We start from the raw sequence: 17677 nt of genomic DNA on the forward strand, positions 1-17677 counted from the left end.
TAAATGTTTCTGCAGTATTTTTGGAGGTATTGTGTGCCAGTGATGTTCCTTTATTGAGCTTTTATGCATTCTGTGTACTTTTTAAACGCGTGTCTGGATGCCATTGAGCCAAATGAATACAGCACAGATTACTTTACAATGCATAGCAATTGCATTGTAAAGTGTTGCATTCAATGCATAATGAGATAAAATTTATGTAACTGCAATTTTTTTTGGTGCAGTAGAGATCAGTGTGTTTTTTATATATGTAATTGAGATGTCGTTGTAGTTTTTATTAATAGTTTTAATTAGTTTTCATGTTATTTCAGTTAAGATTTATTTCTTGAGAAACAGAAATGGCTTTAGTTTTATAGAGAACTGTCAAATGAGTTGGAGTATTTTGTAAAATTGTAAAACAAGGTCTTGTAATAATAAAAATGGCAGAACTTTTAGAACAGCTTTTCAAATAGACTGTTACAAAACACATTACAGATATTGCAATAAATATTACAGATGCACAGTATATTGTGGCATTTTTCTAGTTGTCCTTTCTGTTAAAAAGTCATGCGGTATCAGAAGAAACTTATTTTATTGCCAATTTTGCATTAATCTTGTGTTTTTCAGGCAATAGATTTTATTTATATAAAAGACAGCTAGGGTCAGTTGGAATTTCTGTTTGGAGTTTGCATGTCCTCCCCGTGTTGGCGTGGGTTTCCTCTGGGTGCTCGAGTTTCCTCCACAGTCCAGAGACATGAGCTACTGTATTGTTGAATTGGATGAACTAAACTGGCTGTAGTTAAGAAATATGTGTGTAAAAGAGAGTGTGTGTAGGTGTTTCCCAGCACTGTGTTGTGGCTTGAGGGTATCCGCAGAGTAAAACATACAGTTGAAGTCAGATTTATTAGCACCCCTGAATTATTAGCCCCCCTGTTTATTTTTTTTCCCAATTTCTGTTTAACAGAGAGCAAATTTTTTCAACACTTTTCTAAACATAATAGTTTCAATAACTCCTCTCTAATAACTGATTTATTTTGTTATTGCCATGATGACAGCACATAATATTTTACTAGATATTTTTAAGACACTTCTTAACAGCTTTAAAGGCTTAATTAACTAGGTTAATTAGGTTAACTAGGCAGGTTAGGGTAATTAAGCAAGTTATTGTATAACGATGGTTTGTTCTGTAGAGTCAAAAAAAATAGCTTAAAGGGGCAAATAATTTTGACCTTAAAATGGTTCATGAAAATTAAAAACTGCTTTTATTCTAGCTAAATAAAACAAATAAGACTTTCTCCAGAAGGAAATATGATCAGACATACTGTGAAGTTCTGTTAAACATCATTTGAGAAATATTTAAAAAAGAAAAAAAATCAAAAGGGTGGCTAATAATTCTGACTTCAACTGTATGCTGAAAAAGTTGGTGGTTCATTCCGCTGTGGCGACCCCTGATGTATAAAGGCACTGAGCCAAAGAAAGATTAATGAATGAAAGAAATAACTTTAGTTTTACAGAGAAGTGTAAAATGTGTTAGAGCATTTTGTAAAATTGTAAAAGCAAATGTAATTATAATAATAATGTCAGAACTCAGCGACAGCATTTTAAATGGACTGTGAGAGACTATTTATTCCATTATTATTATGAATGCATAATATATTGTGACATTTCTAGTTGGCTTCATGTTAAAAATTCATACAAATTCATGACGTTTCAGAAGAAACCTCTTTTATTATCTGTTGCAAATTTTCATTTTATTTTTTTCAGGCAGTGGATTTATATAAAATATATTTGACCATAAATATTATTTAACTATGAAAGTTACTAAAATAAGGGCGACATGGTTGCTCAGTTGTTACCACTGTCACCTCACAGTAAGAAGGTCACCCGTTCAAGCCCTGGCTGGGTCAGTTGGCATTTCTGTGTGGAGTTTGCATGTTCTCCCCGTGTTGGCGTGGGTTTCGTCTGTGTGCTCCGGTTTCCCTCACTGTCCAAAAACATGTGGTATACTGTAGGTGAATTGGGTAGGTTAAATTGTCCGTTGTCTATGTGTGTGACTGTGTATGGATGTTTCCCATTACTGGGTTGCTGGAATAGTTGGCAGTTCATTCCACTGTGGTGACCCCTGATTAACAAAGGGACAAAGCCGAATGAAAATGAATGAATGAGTTGTTAATATGAGGTTTTAAAATAAAATTAAAATAATAAAGAGTTTATATTTATTGGCCTACATATTGGCTACCATTCGTCAAATTGTAAGTGTTTTAAAATCAAAAATGAAGTATCTATGCATCCCTAATAGTTAATTTAGATATAATTTATATTTCAACATCTAAAATACTTATATATCATTCTACGCATTCCAGTGAAGCAATGAATAGTATGAATCACAAATAGTCATTTAAAATGTTCAAATAACTGAAGTTTATGTATAAACTAATTTCGAGAGGATCACGTGCTTATGATTGCTAGCGGCTGGATCCGCATCATCCAATTCACTATGCTCCAATCAGATGACTCCTAAACTACTATAAATACCCTGGGTTTCATTTCACTGCTATCTTCGTTTTGAAGAGTCCCCTTTTTATGGCTTTACCAAACCAGCAGACATTTCTGTGTGGAGTTTGCACTTTTTCCCCGGTTTCCTCCCACCGTCCAAAAACATGCAAATTAAGTTAATTGACTAATCCAAATCGGCACCATAGGCATGCTTCTAGTATGTAGTTATCTCCAAGAGCAATCATTTAATGTTCATAGGTTAATACAGCAGGGGAGTTCTCGAGATCTACCTGAGCTCAAACTCCTCTCCCGGAACCCTGGGCTCGAGGATCTCATGAGCTCAGGGCTCTCTCCCAGGACAGCATGCCAAACAAGCTTCTTTAATCAACCATCAGCTAAGTGTGAACTCTTGAACTGTGATTTAGAAAGATCTTGTCAACTAAATGTTTTTTGCACCCTCGCACCAACTTTGCTTGCCATGCCTTGACTTACATTTAAAGTCAAAATGATTAGCCCTCCTTTGATTTTTTTTTCTTTTTTTTTAATTATTTACCAAACAATGATTAACAGAGCAAGGATTTTTTTTTTTTTTTTACATTAATTCCGATAATATTTTTTTTCTTCTGGAGAAAGTCTTATTTGTTTAAATTTACGGCTAGAAAAACAGTTTTATTTAAAAAAAAAAAAAACAACAACAACAAGTTAACAAATGTTCAATATTGTTAGCCCTTTTAAGCTATATTTTTCTTGATTGTCTACAGAACAGTCAATCTTGCCTAATTACCCTTACCTGCCTAATTAAACTAGTTAAGCCTTTAAAATGCACTTTAAGCTAAATGTCTTGAAAAAATATCTAATTAAATTTTATGTTATCATGTCAAAAATAAAATAAATCAGATTTTTGAAATGAGTTATTAAAACTATTATGTTTAGAAATGTGTTCAAAAATTCTTCCTGTTAAACAGAAATTGGGGTGAAAAAATATACGGGGGGGGGGGGGGGATTAAATCACTGTATGACTTCAACTGTATGAGAACATACAAGAAACATAAAAAAGAATCACAATCATCAGTATGAAAATACATCAAAACATCACAATATGAAATACTTTGTTCCCAAACTAAATAAGTGTTTTTTGTGATTTCAGCGGTGTCCAGTGTGAAGTTATGGGCCATCGACAGACAGTGTTTCCAGACCATCATGATGAGGACGGGCCTAATCAAACATGCAGAGTACATGGAGTTATTGAAGAGGTGAGCAAGCACATCTCTTTCTTTATCATCTGACATCTTCATTTGCATAATGGCACCCTGAGAAGAGAGCACGGTGCTGCATATTTTACATATTAAAGACAGAATCCGGCATTGTTGGGCTACTGAGCCACACTGGATGAAAGAAGTCTTCATCAAAGACTTTAAAGACATCCAGGCAGAACAGACAAATTTCTTGGAAGCTTCTACAATTCAAAGCCTCAGAAACTGACTATTGCTCACTATATATTCTTCCTCCTTTGCTTTCGCCATCTCTCTTTCTCTCTCTATTTTATTGCATGAGAAATGTAGAGCCTTCGTTTTAATGATTCATCTAATGCAGTTAATGTGCTGTTACTTATTATTTGGATAATTAGAGCTAATTTTGTCAATGATGCTTTGAACTAACAGCCGTTCACAAACAAAAGTAGAGTGAATTATGTGTGTGGATGCATTAGACACACTGAATTTGCACATTTACTGATCTGGTCTATAGACGGATTTGGTATTTAGCTTTCATATTCTGAGCTCTGAGTTAATCTTTACTTCTAGAGAAACAATGTATAATACAAAGTCATATGAATACTTTGGATACACATATTTATTGAAATGTCTGCTTATTTGCATGTTTCTGCCCCGTCTCTTTCTCTCTATATATTTTTTTCACAATTTTATTTTCAGATGTGTGTAAAACAAATCATCTTGGCTTGTACAAAACACTACACACATGTATATTTTTATTTTTTTACAACAACAAACAAAAAATAAAGTAAAATAAAATAAAACATAACTAAGAAATTGAAGGTAGATACTTGAGTGCAGTAGGAAAAAAGATTCAATGCTTTATAGATGCTGTAAATATGTTTCAAGAAAATATGATTATTATTATTACTATTATTATCATGATTATTATTATATTATTATTAATTTTACTATTATTTGTAATTTTATTATTATTATTATTATTATTATTAATAATTATTTAACAATATAATAATAAAAATAATAATAGTTTATTAAATATTAATAAAATATTGTAATAATAATAATAATAATAATAATAACAATAATAGTCATCATCATCATCATCATCATCATTATCTGTTAAAATATTTAAAAATCAATAATAATAATAATATTAATAATAATAACAATAAAATATTGTTAACATTATTATTATTATTATTATTATTATTGTTATTATTATTATTATTATTATTATTATTATTAAAAATTATACCACAATTATAATAATACATGATAATAATGTAACAATGTTGTTGTTGTTGTTATTCATTCATTCATTCATTCATTCATTTTCTTGTTGGCTTAGTCCCTATATTAATCCGGGGTCGCCACCGCGGAATGAACCGAATTAATTAATAATAATTATTATTGTTATTATTTTTATTATTATTATTATTTTTTATATATATTTGAATGATAAATGAATCTGTAAAAGATATAATTATATATTAAAAGTATAGAAATATAATAAAAATACTATTAAAAATCAAATAGTTTTTTAAAAAAGCTTTTAAATTTAAATTAGTAATAATAATTGTTTTTTATAATTGTTTGATCATTTTCATGTAGCGTTTAATCAAACAAAAAAAAAACGTTATCCATTTATTTGTATTCATTTAACTGAAAAAATGGAGCAATTAATTTAGTTTTTTCTCTGACAATTTGCTCTTGGCACAAAGCTCAGGCATAATTGTGAATATGGTGTGAAACTGCTTGCCAACTACGGCTGTTATTATCCATTTTTTTACTGACCTTCAGCCTCTCAACATTTTAACAGGACTGGCACGAAACGTGTTTTGAAAGAAAAATTTCATGGGTTATTAAAGTATTTGAAGAGATTGGATGCAAAAACCTCTAAGTGCCGTCTAATATTTTCTTTTAAAATGAGCATTTTTCTCAGGCTCCTGTGTTTTTGTTCAGTTATTTCCATTTAAAGTTAATAAAGGAAACATATTCTGCGCCATAAAAGTGAAATAAATGAATCTACGTTCAGGAGGCAGAGAAAAATGCTCATTTTAGGAGACATTTTCAGGTTTTTGCTTCTGAAAATCTGCATTTATAAATAATGATGAACACCATCAGGCTCTACTCATATTACAGTACATAAATAGCATGGATGAAGTAAAAATATTTGCCGGTTTGTAATACTTTTGCAAGGCTTAGTCACAGTACTATTATACTGAGTGAAAACGCCCATCTCCAGAACTGCTTCTTTGAAACTCAAATGATGAAATAGGATTTCTTGTCATGCATTCATCAGCAACCTTTTCAAACAAGATGATAAAAAAATAACACAGTCATTTTTAGACACAAATATTTGCTCAGTGTGTCTCCATAACACTATTCTCTGCTTCAGTCTAATACTAAACGGTAACAGGAGACTTTAATGGAGCTTTGAATTTTTTATGGCATGTAAAATATTTATGCAGAAGCTGTTATTGATGTATGATCATCTCATGACACACGGCAGTGAAACAGAGACTCTGGCCGTCTTTTTAAACGTGTGTGTGTGTGTGTGTGTGTGTGTGTGTGTGTGTGTGTGTGTGTGTGTGTGTGTGTGTGTGTGCGTATGTTTGTGTTTGCTAATGCTCAGATCTCATCTGGGATCATCCTAAACATGATTCATTAAGATCAATTACAGCTTTTATTACATAATCTAGATAATGCCTTGCTTTTCTGGCTAATTGGCTCAGCGTATACCAACTAGCCGGATGCAAACCTTTCAGCCATTACCCACTGCATGAGCACAACTCTTGTTGGTTGCACTCGCGGGATTTAGGGATATTATTTTTATTTTGATGGTCAAAAGAGCAGCTCTGGATTCATTTCAATATGTGATTGTGACTTGCTGTTTTGATCATTTTACATTCCAAGAAAAAAAATGTAGGAATAGATTTTTTTTCTTAAAATAATAAAAATTGATTACGCTTTCTCCTTGATTTTTTTTCCTTTTAAGACTTTTGATGAATGCATTTTGCTTGTCTACTTCATGCCCTCTTCATAAAAGTAGGCATATCTGGAAGCAGGGCATGATTATATGTTTATGTCCATTTTAAAAGGTAGTTATTTGTCATTGTTACCAATAATATTGACTTGTGTTGTCCTTCATTAACAGTGTGCTGACGTTCCGGGGTCTTCCAGAGGAAATATTGAGCAAACTGGCTGATGTCCTGGAGGAGGTGAGAGATCTTCAAACACAAACAGCATTAAATCAAAGCACTGATCGCTCAACATTCACTCTCTATAAGCAGCGCTCTAGCTTATTTATTTACCGTTTTGAAGAAACCAACCATATTATTATTATTATTATTATTATTATAAATATTATTATTATTATTAATATTAATATTATTATTATTTTAAATGTGACAGATTTTAAATGTCCATTTAATTAATTTATTTATTTTTTGCAGAAATTAAGATAAATGTTTTTGGTTAAAGGATTTATTACTAGAAGTACATTTCACATTTACACACCTGACAAGAAAACCTAAATGTTGTTATACAAAAATTTGCTGATTTGTTCAGTCACATTGTGACTGTTTTAAACTAAATGAATGAATGAATTTATTCATTCAAAAGAGTGAATTGGTAAATCAATAAATAAATACACAAATTAATGAATAAATGAATGAATGAATGAATGAATAAATAAATTAATAAATGAACAAATGAACAAATTAGTAAATAAATAAATAAATACATGGATTGAATGAATGAATCAATCAATCAATCAATCAATCAATCAATCAATCAATCAATCAATCAATCAATACACGAATGAATGAATGAATTAAAGTAAATTAGTAAATCAATAAATAAATACACGGGTGAATGAATGAATGAATGAATGAAGCAGTCAATTATTACATAAAGACATGAATGAAGGAACGAATGAGCGAATGCATGAATGAAGAAATCAATCAGTACATAAATATATGAATTAATGAATGAACTGAGCAGTCAATTAATACATAAATACATGAATGAATGATTGAATGAATGAACGCGGCAATCAATACATCAATATATAAATGAATGAACGAATGAATGGAGCAGTCAATAAATAAAGACATGAATGAAAGAATGAAAGAACGAAGCAATGAATCAATAAAGATGACTAAATGAATGAATGAACAGTGCAGTCAATTAATACATAAAGGCATGAATGAATTAATGAAGCAATCAATCAATACATAAAGACATGAATGAATGAATGAATGAATGAATGAATGAATGAATGAATGAATGAATGAATGAATGAATAAAGCAATTAATGCATAAAGACATGAATGAATGAATTAAGCAATCAATCAATGCATAAAGACATGAATTAATTAATTAATTAAAGAATGAAGCGATCAATCAATGTGTATAGGCATGAATGAATGAATGAATGAATGAATGAATGAATGAATGAATGAATGAATGAATGAATGAATGAATGAATCCATCCATCTGTCCATTTATTCATCCATACATCCAAACATACATGAATAAGTCAGTCAGTCAGTCAGACACATGAATGAAGTCAACAGATTCCATCAGTGACTGTTTTTTTGAGGTCAGTGAGTTATTAAAGCTCATTATTTACATATTTTTAGACTTTCTTGTCCTTTAGTTTAATGCACATGGTTCAGTGCGCTGAAGTAAACCATGAATCACTCTTTCTGTGTTAGATGGAGAATCACCAGCCCTCACTGTTCACAAAGCATCAAAGCGGCAAAAATCAATGTTTTTTAATCTAAGAATAGCATGAGAAGATGAGTCGTAGACATGGTGGATATCTTGTAAAGCTCAGAATTTCTAACAGAGTGAGTGATGGAAAGACACTGTTTTTTGTGTTTAGGGGCCAAAGGTTTCTGTTTTCCATTCGCTGTGGTCTTGGTGATAATATTGCAGTGGCTGTTCTTCACCTTTGTAATAATACATGATTCAACCTCTTTTTAGTAACTTAAAAAAGAGAAATTGAGTTTGCTCTTGTAGTTAATTAGGTGTATTACAGTATATCTAATACAAATAATATCAGATTTAAACTGTTTAGATGACTATGACTGTGATGTTTTTGCTTATGGATAAAAAAGTTTTAAGTTAATAATAATAATAATAATAATAATAATAATAATAATAATAATTATTATTATTATTATTATTATTACTATTACTTATTTTTTGCCTTTTATTATTTTTATTATTGTTTGCTTTACTATTGTTATTAGAAGTAGTAGTAGAAGTAGTAGTAGTAATAATAATAATTATTATTTATTTATTATTTTATTTGCTTTTTATTATTATTATTATTATTATTTGATTTATCATTAATATTATTAACTTTATAATTGTTATTACTATTAGTAGTAGTAAAGATAAATACATAAATAATAATAATAATAATAATTATTATTATTATTATTATTATTTATTTGTTTATTTATTATTTGCTTTATTTATTTATTATTTGCTTTATTATTATTATTATTATTATTATTATTATTATTATTATTATTATTATTATCATTATTATATTGAATTATTTATTATCATTATTATTATTATTGGTCACTCTAACAAAAATAATTACTATAGAAATATTTTCTGACTTTGGCATTAATTAAAATTTTGCTAATATTTTATTTAACATTTTATATAAAAAAAAAACTAAATACATAATATTGTTGTGCATTTCAGTGTTTTTATATAGCTTGTTTCTTGATTTTAAAAAGATAATTTTAGATTTTATTTAATTTTATTTATCACAGTATATAATAAGTTTTTTTTTTATTCTGTTTTAGTAAGTAATAAAATATTATCAATTTAACATTTACTAATAATAACCCGTGATTGTTTTTGTAAATATATTTCTGTTAAGCTTTATTTACATTTTCTTGTAAGTTAGTGACTTATTTGTAGCAATTGCTAAAATATTATTTCCATTTAAACGTTTAACAAATGTAACTGGTGATGTTTATTAACAAATCAGTCTCAGATGAGCAAATACGAGGGCATCGTTTTAAAGTAATGAGTGTATTTACTTTCATTAAATGTGTCTGTCAGTCGATATTCAAATACAGGTCAATCTCTCACTCAGTTCTGTCCTCGATAATTCTGTGACGTGGTGTGCTAAATAAATGTTTTGAATGTGCAGAGAGTGGAGCGAGTGTCTTCAGCCAGTGATTGACCTTAAATAAGGAACTGAAATTTGCTCAGGCTTTTTGATCTTAAATGTCAATTTTGCATATGTCATTTTGTCAGAGGGAATGTAATTATTCCCTGGGGAATGAAAGTCTGGACTCATTGACGAATCTCTCTCATTGCTGTGGTCCATGTGGTCACTTAATTTTAATGCAATCCTCCATTTATTGAACATATTGAGGAACCGTATTCAGAATTTCTCACTTTTAAGATGTCTCACTTAAAAAAAATAAGTAAATAAATAAAAATATGCACCTAATTTCCCAGTACTGGGTTGCAGCTACAACGTATGCTGGATAAGTGTTGGCTTCATTCGACTGTGGCGACCCCTGACGAATACAGGGACTAAGCTGAAAGAAAATGAATGAATGAATATGCACTTGAAATATTCTTACAATCAAGGAAGGTTTTACTGAATTGCATTTATATGAAAAAACACAAATACTCTAAAGACAAAGAAAAAAGTCAAATAAGTATTGGACACTTTCTGGAGCTCAGAATTGACTGTTTCATGTTTCATGAAGTTTAAAGAGTGGGTATACTTACAATGGAACATTTAGGACCAGTGTGTACTGCAATTTAAGATGTCATAAAGGAGAACTAAAACTGCATTAATGCATCAAAATTAGCTTTTATAAAGTCATAGTTGCATTTGTTTTTGTTGTTATTTTTTTTTTATTATTATTAAAATCAAAGCATAAGCCATAAGGTTATAAATTAGCTTATTTTATTATAAATAAGATAATAAAAAACTACAATCAAAGTGTAGATACAGCTGTAATCTTTAATTCAAATAATATATCTACCTATCTATCTATCTATCTATCTATCTATCTATCTATCTATCTATCTGTCTGTCTGTCCGTCCGTCCATCCGTCTATCTATCTATCTATCTATCTATCTATCTATCTATCTATCTATCTATCTATCTATCTATCTATCTATCTATCTATCTATCTATCTATCTATCTATCTATCTATCTATCTATCCATCTATCTGTCTATCTGTCTATCTGTCTTTCTGTGTGTCTGTCTGTCTGTCTGTCTGTCTATCCATCTATCCAATACTGCAATAAATACTTAATTTTGTGGCACGGGCGGTGGCTCAGTGTTAGCACTGTCACCACGCAGCAAGAAGGTCGGTTGCTCGAATCAAATCTAGGCATTTCTGTGTGCATGTTCTTCCGGTGTTGGCATGAGTTTCTTCCTCATGTTCTGGTTTCCTTCACTGTCCAAAGACATAGGTGAATTAATTAAACTAAAATGGCCGTAGTGGATGAGAGTGTGTGTATTAGCCTTGGGCTGTATCCAAATTTTGATACCGTCAAACCTTCTCCCACACACACACACACACACACACACACACACACACACACACACACACACACACACACACACACACACACACAAACACACACACACACACACCAAAAAAACATCATCCACGCAGATGCAAGTGTGCTCGCTCGTTTAGGAGCTCCCTTTCAAATTACACCAGTTACCGACTGCTCCCCCCCGTTTATTCGGAAACTCATTCCCGCACCGCAAGAAATCTGGTCAGCTCCCGCGGTACAGCAGCTGAAATGCAGACCTTTAGTTCGTATTTACCACGTCTTCCTTCTCGTTTGGTCGAAACCGGAAATACTGCCAAACTGCAGGTCATTTGGTGCGTGACTCACCTCCTTACCTCTCTCTCTCTCTCTCTCCTCCACACTGTCCCGTGATGATAATCACACATACGCATTTGTAGGCATTAAATAAATAATTGTAATATTTAATACTTGTCTCCTATGTAAGTGCATTGATTTTTTATGACGGTATAACAGTATTAAAACTGATACCATTGCTATTTTTAGATCCCGTGGTACACCATATTACCGTATTACCCACCAAGCCTAATGTGAATGTGTGAATGTGAGAATGTATGGGTGTTTCCAGTGCTAGGCGTTGGCTAGAAGGTCATCCACTGCATAAAACATATGTTGGAATAGTTGACGGTTCATTCCACTGTGGCGACCCCTGATAAATAAGGGACTAATCCATACCTGTCAAACCTCCCATTTTTCCCAGAAATGTCCCGTATTTTACAAGTCTATCCCACTATCATCCCGTAAAGGTATATTCCTGTATTTCTCCTGTATTTTCTATCTTTCTATGAAGGGGGGCAATAAACTTTAAAAAGCTGATCCTCCCTTTACACAACCCATACCTTTTAAATGCGAATTTATTTTATTTAGAAATGAAAACACTTTAAAATAAATATAAAAAACGATGGGATTCCCTTCCTTTCCATTACAGGTGCCGATGAATAGCGATAAATAGATGCTGTTTCCCAAACGGATTCTGTACACACGATTTGAAGCGAAGCAAAAGGGGAAACTCTGGATTTTGGGTTTATGTTTGAACAGACATATACACATAATAATAATAATAATAATAATAATAATAATGATAATAATAATAATAATAATAATAATAATAATAATAATAATAATAATAATAATAATAAAACATGTCGACCCTGCTGGGTTTTCTTTTAAACACAACAATTTTAGTCTTAAATGAGCATAAACAGTTAGGAAAGCAATCGAATGCTTTCATTAGATGTGTGTGTTTTTAAAGTGACACCTCTGTAGTTTAATGTAATCAAATGAAAAACCTAGATGAGAGATTCATTTGTTGCTCTTTAATCAGAATATATAAATTATACAGAAAAAGTTAATGAGATTTGATAACTTGATTCTATTTCTTTATAATAGTTATTCATTTGAATAGCTTACTAATTTATTTGCAGCTTTTTCTAATGCATACTATTTATTCTATCCTATGTAAATAATAAAACATATTACTGACCGTTTTTACAGTGAAACAGCTCGAGATTAACATATTTTGTAGCTTATTTTCACATTGTTCACCAGTGTTGACAGGTATGGACTAAGCTTAAGGAAAATTAACCAATGAAATACTCAATTTAAATTGAAATAAAAATCAATCAAATTAATTAAATAACATGTTTAGTTTAGTTTAAAATAGACCAGTTCATTTGCATTTTGTCATTGTGATTTTACTTACATTTTTCATACACTATACAGAAAGCTATATCCCGTCACTGAATGCATGTGTGTGTGTTATTTGCTGGAGGTCAAACTGGAGGTGAAGCTGGAACAAAGTGTTTGCTTGTGTCAGAGTCTCTCCTTTCTGCTGCTGGTATCAGATTTCAGACGAATGTGTCTGGAGGTCACGCTTTTTTTCATAGCACACCAAGGCTCACAGAGATGTTCTGCACATCTGCTATTCAGACCCTCTGCCACCTGTGTTTTTCTCCATCATCATCTTTTTCCATATCATCTTCGCATCCTCAAAGCAATTTTCTTTCTCTTCCAGACCCACTATGAGGACGGCAACTACATCATTCGCCAGGGGGCAAGAGGAGACACTTTCTTCATTATCAGCAAAGGAAAGGTACAGTATGTCTGCTCAGTGCACATACAGTTGAAGTCAGAATTATTAGCCTTTATGATTTTTTAACCCCCTGTGTATTTTTTTTCCAACAATTTCTGTTAAATGGAAAGTTTTTTCAACACATTTCTAAACATAACAGTTTTAATAACTCATGTCTAATAACTGATTTCTTTTATTTTTGACATGATGACAGTAAATAATATTTGACTAGATATTTTTCAAGATAGTCAGCTTGCAGTGCAATTTTAAGGCTTAACTAAGTTGAATAGATAAGTGAGGGTAATTAGGAAAATCACTGTATAATGCTGGTTTGTTTTAGAGAAAATCAAAAGTAAAATATTGCTTAAGGGGGGTAATAATATTGATCATAAAATGGTTTAAAAACACTGCTTTTATTCTAGCCTGTTACAACTTTAATGTTTAGCTCTAGGGGTTAAAGAGGTAACATTTGATGTGACTCAGTTTGTAGTGAGTTGGTGGCAAAAAGTGAAGGGGACACATTACCCCCTTACACACAAGCAGACCTTTCCAGAAAATAACCGTCAATTTTCGGGAAAGGTCTGTATGTGTGAACAGGTCCTTTTTGAAAATACTGGTAAATTCGTTCTGGCTATTTTCCGGTAAGAGAAGTTGTAACATTACTGGTAATTTGCTGGAATGCTGCGCTGTGTGAACCCAGAAGGAAGATTGCCAGAAAGAGCGCGTGCACATCTAGAACGTGCTGACCTGAGACATCTGCTTTAGCCAATCAGAACACTCAGACGCATTCACGTCCGCGCGATTTATGATAATAAAAGCCTCTGAATATTTTTCCAGACACATTTAGCTGCTAGGTGTTAGTCAGATAACATTTATATGTTCCTTCTTAATGCCAACTGTGTAAATAATTACCGATAAGATATATGATCAGCAGTTGTTTGTTTACATTCAAGCTCTGCTTCCTTCAGTTGCATTGCGCGTCGCGTGTGCCCGTGAAACAGCCTGTGAGCGCCAGCACACACACATATCATGTACATCTCGACATGCGAAAGTGTTTCTCTATATGTTTTCATCAAAGTTGGTCACAATACTGATCCATCCACAGAGTTTGTAATTTAGTCAAATGTTTACAAATACAAGCGCAGCTATTTAGAGCTCATTTCTGGTTAATGATGTCAGAATTTACTGATATTTTGGAATTGATGTGTAAACGTTTTTTTCTGAAAAAATTCCGTAACATGCTCTCCTGTGTAAATAGCACTTTTTTTTAATTTACCGGTAAAGTCCCTCTGGAAATTTTTTCCAATATTTACAGGTATCACTGTGTGAAAGGGGCTTATACTGTCAGTGAGCGCCGTCTTTCGGATGAGTCATTAAGACATTATATATCGAGGTCCTGACCTTTTTTGGTCAAAAAAAAATCCCATGGCACTTCTTGTAAAAGAGTAGGGGTCTAGCCCTGGTGTCCTGGCCAAATTCTCTCTATCGCCCCTTACCCATCATGGCCTCCCAATCATCCACATCCACCGTAATGGCTCTATCACTTTCTCTCCTCTCCAGTGTGGTGAGCGCACTGGCACTGTTGTCCTGTGTCTGTCATAATATCATTTAAGTGGATGCTGCACACTGGTGGTGGTGGTTTGGAGAGACCCCCTCTTGATTGTGAATGATGTGACCCCCTCTTGTGTATGGCCATACACAATAAATATGCTATGTAAAAATACACATTGCATCACATTACAAAATAGCAAAACGACAAGCAAATAATACAAAAATAAGTGAACTTATGTACAAAAGTGAGAAGTCAAACAGCAAAAATATACATTAATGATTGTATGTTATTAAAGGGGAAAAGAGAATTTCAAGTGGCGCCATATTAAAGAAAGCAACATAACATAAACACCAAAACTAGCTAAAAATTACCCTCTGAACTACCTAATAGTAAATAAACATCTTCAGCATTTGCACGCTATATCTAATACTACACTTCTAACAAAAATATCATAGAAAACGTACAGTGAGATGTGTTCACTTCTAAACTAGTGTGTATAGACAATGGAGTTTCCTGCATGTTGCGAGGTGTGTCACGTGACAAGGCATGGGATGATAACCGTTTTCAAGGTATACCGCGGTTTGAAAAAGTCAAGGTTTTAAAACCATCAGCATATTCTGCAATATCGTTCCTAAGGTATGTGTAAGATTTTTTTATCTACTTTTTATTTTTTTTGCTTTTTAGGACAACAGTATCTCCAGCAAAAAGACATCTTTTGGATTGTAAAAAAAAAAAAATTGAAACAAATGAAGACAGCAGAAGTCAATGATTTATTTGAAGTATTTAGCCTGACATTTTTTTCTTCTCCAAAAAAATTTAAGGGCCCTATCATACACCTGGTGCAATGTGGCGCAGGGCGCGACACAATTGTTGTTTGCTAGTTTCAGCTTGGCGTAAGAGTCGTTTTAAGCTGTTTAAATAGAAAGTGCATTTGCGCTCATATGTGCGCCCATACTGTAGGTGTTCTGGTCTAAAAAGGGAGGCGTGTTAAGGCGCATTGCTGGCACGTTGCTATTTTGGGAAACTATAATAGATTTTTCAATAGACCAGAACAAAGCCGGTCTATTGTCAAGCTTAGAGCGTGTTAGTTGTGCGCCTCGCTTACACACTGCTTAATACACATAAGATGTAGAGCAATACGCAAATATCTTTACATATGAAAAAGAATAAAAATATTAAATATTAAATATATATATTAAATATATATATATATATATATATATATATATATATATATATATATATATATATATATATATATATATATATATACATAGGATATAATAAGAATATATATAGGATATAAATATAAAGGATTAAAATATTACAAAACCCATTATTTTCTAGCCTACATAAAAATAAAAAACACTGCCTTCATGCCTTCATCTCGGGAGGCTTTTTCAGTTCATTTATAACAATTTGCTTTTATGTAATGTTTTTATTATTAGCAGTATTATTTATAATATGCATATTTATAATTGTTTTATTAAAATCATGCTTAGATTTGCCCACTTGTCAGATTTTAGACCATATGTGTATTTGGATATAACTCTTTTTTTTTTCAATATAACTTTTTTGAGCACACTTCGTTATTGTCATGTAAATAGCAAATGCACCCTGGCGCGACGCAATTGACTCTTAATAGGAATGGGAGATGAGACTCTGATTGGTTTATTCTCAAAACACACCTATAATTCATTAAGAAAATAAGCTCAACCCTTTTAGACCATGCGCCACGGCTCAAAGTGGATTTTTCCTTCTTTTTATTAGCAAAAGTGGATTCTGATACGCCCTGTATGCGTTTGCTCCCTGCACTTTGCACTTTGCGCATGTATCGTCAAAATAGAGCCCTAAATGTTTCTCAAAATAAAATAAACTGTGTTTAAAAGATTAAAAAAAAAGTTTTTGCTTTTTACCCAGACATTTAAGAAGAATATATTTTAGAGCAGTAATCACAATACTGTGAAAGTGCAATATTTTTATCCAAGGTTATCGTACCGACAGAATCTTATTCCAGCCCATGCCTACAGGTGACATCTAAACTTCTCGATTCCCACTGCACAGCCATTTGGGCAGAGCTGAGCTCCAGCGAGGGGGAGCTTGAGCTCTCGTTCCTCCTTTCTTGCACATCTTCTACGAGTGATATCACTGGGGGTAGGGTTATGGGTGGGGTTGGTGCACGCATTAAAACAGCTTAGGAGGAGGAGCGAGAGCTCATGCTCCCCCTCGCTGGAGCTCAGCTCTGCTCAAATGGCTCTGCAGCGAACAGTGTCTCAGAAAATTCGGACACCAAAGATCAGGGATCATGAAATATGCACATACAAGACTGTAACAGTGTACCAAAACTGAAAAGAGAACACAATTCAAACTCTAAAGTCACATCAACATAGTAGCACACATCACAAGCCATAACACAAACACACACAGAGCAAAAGGAAAGCAAGACAGAAGGAAGAGAACAGGCTTCCCTGCTCGCATCCCTTTAAACTTTGGGCTTCCTACATTATTAGCAGCGAAGGTGATGATGTCACAGGGAGTAATGAAGATTGACGTCTTCACGGACGAATGGAAAATTGGAGTGGGCGATTCTAAGAAAAGTGTGAGATCGAGAGAGGGAGAGCACAAGCAAAACACACAGGCATATACATTGGGTGCAACATAGCCCAACTAAAAGACTTTCTCCTGAAGAAAATATATTGTAGGAAATACTGTGAAATATACCTTAATCTGTTAAACATCATT

General features: G+C 32.5%; 1 protein-coding gene across 3 annotated transcripts in view; it reads left to right on the forward strand.

Annotated features, from left to right (window-relative positions):
- prkg1a (protein kinase cGMP-dependent 1a) overlaps positions 1–17677 on the forward strand; it is a 140784-nt gene that overhangs the window by 87081 nt on the left and 36026 nt on the right. For all 3 annotated transcript variants that reach the window (XM_073919444.1, NM_201030.1, XM_005157058.6), the window contains 3 exon segments: positions 3620–3725; positions 6865–6928; positions 13327–13404. In XM_073919444.1, coding sequence (XP_073775545.1) covers positions 3620–3725; positions 6865–6928; positions 13327–13404 — 248 coding nt within the window.

The sequence above is a fragment of the Danio rerio genome, chromosome 13 (genome assembly GCF_049306965.1).
Source record: "Danio rerio strain Tuebingen ecotype United States chromosome 13, GRCz12tu, whole genome shotgun sequence".
Taxonomy (NCBI): Eukaryota; Metazoa; Chordata; class Actinopteri; order Cypriniformes; family Danionidae; genus Danio; species Danio rerio.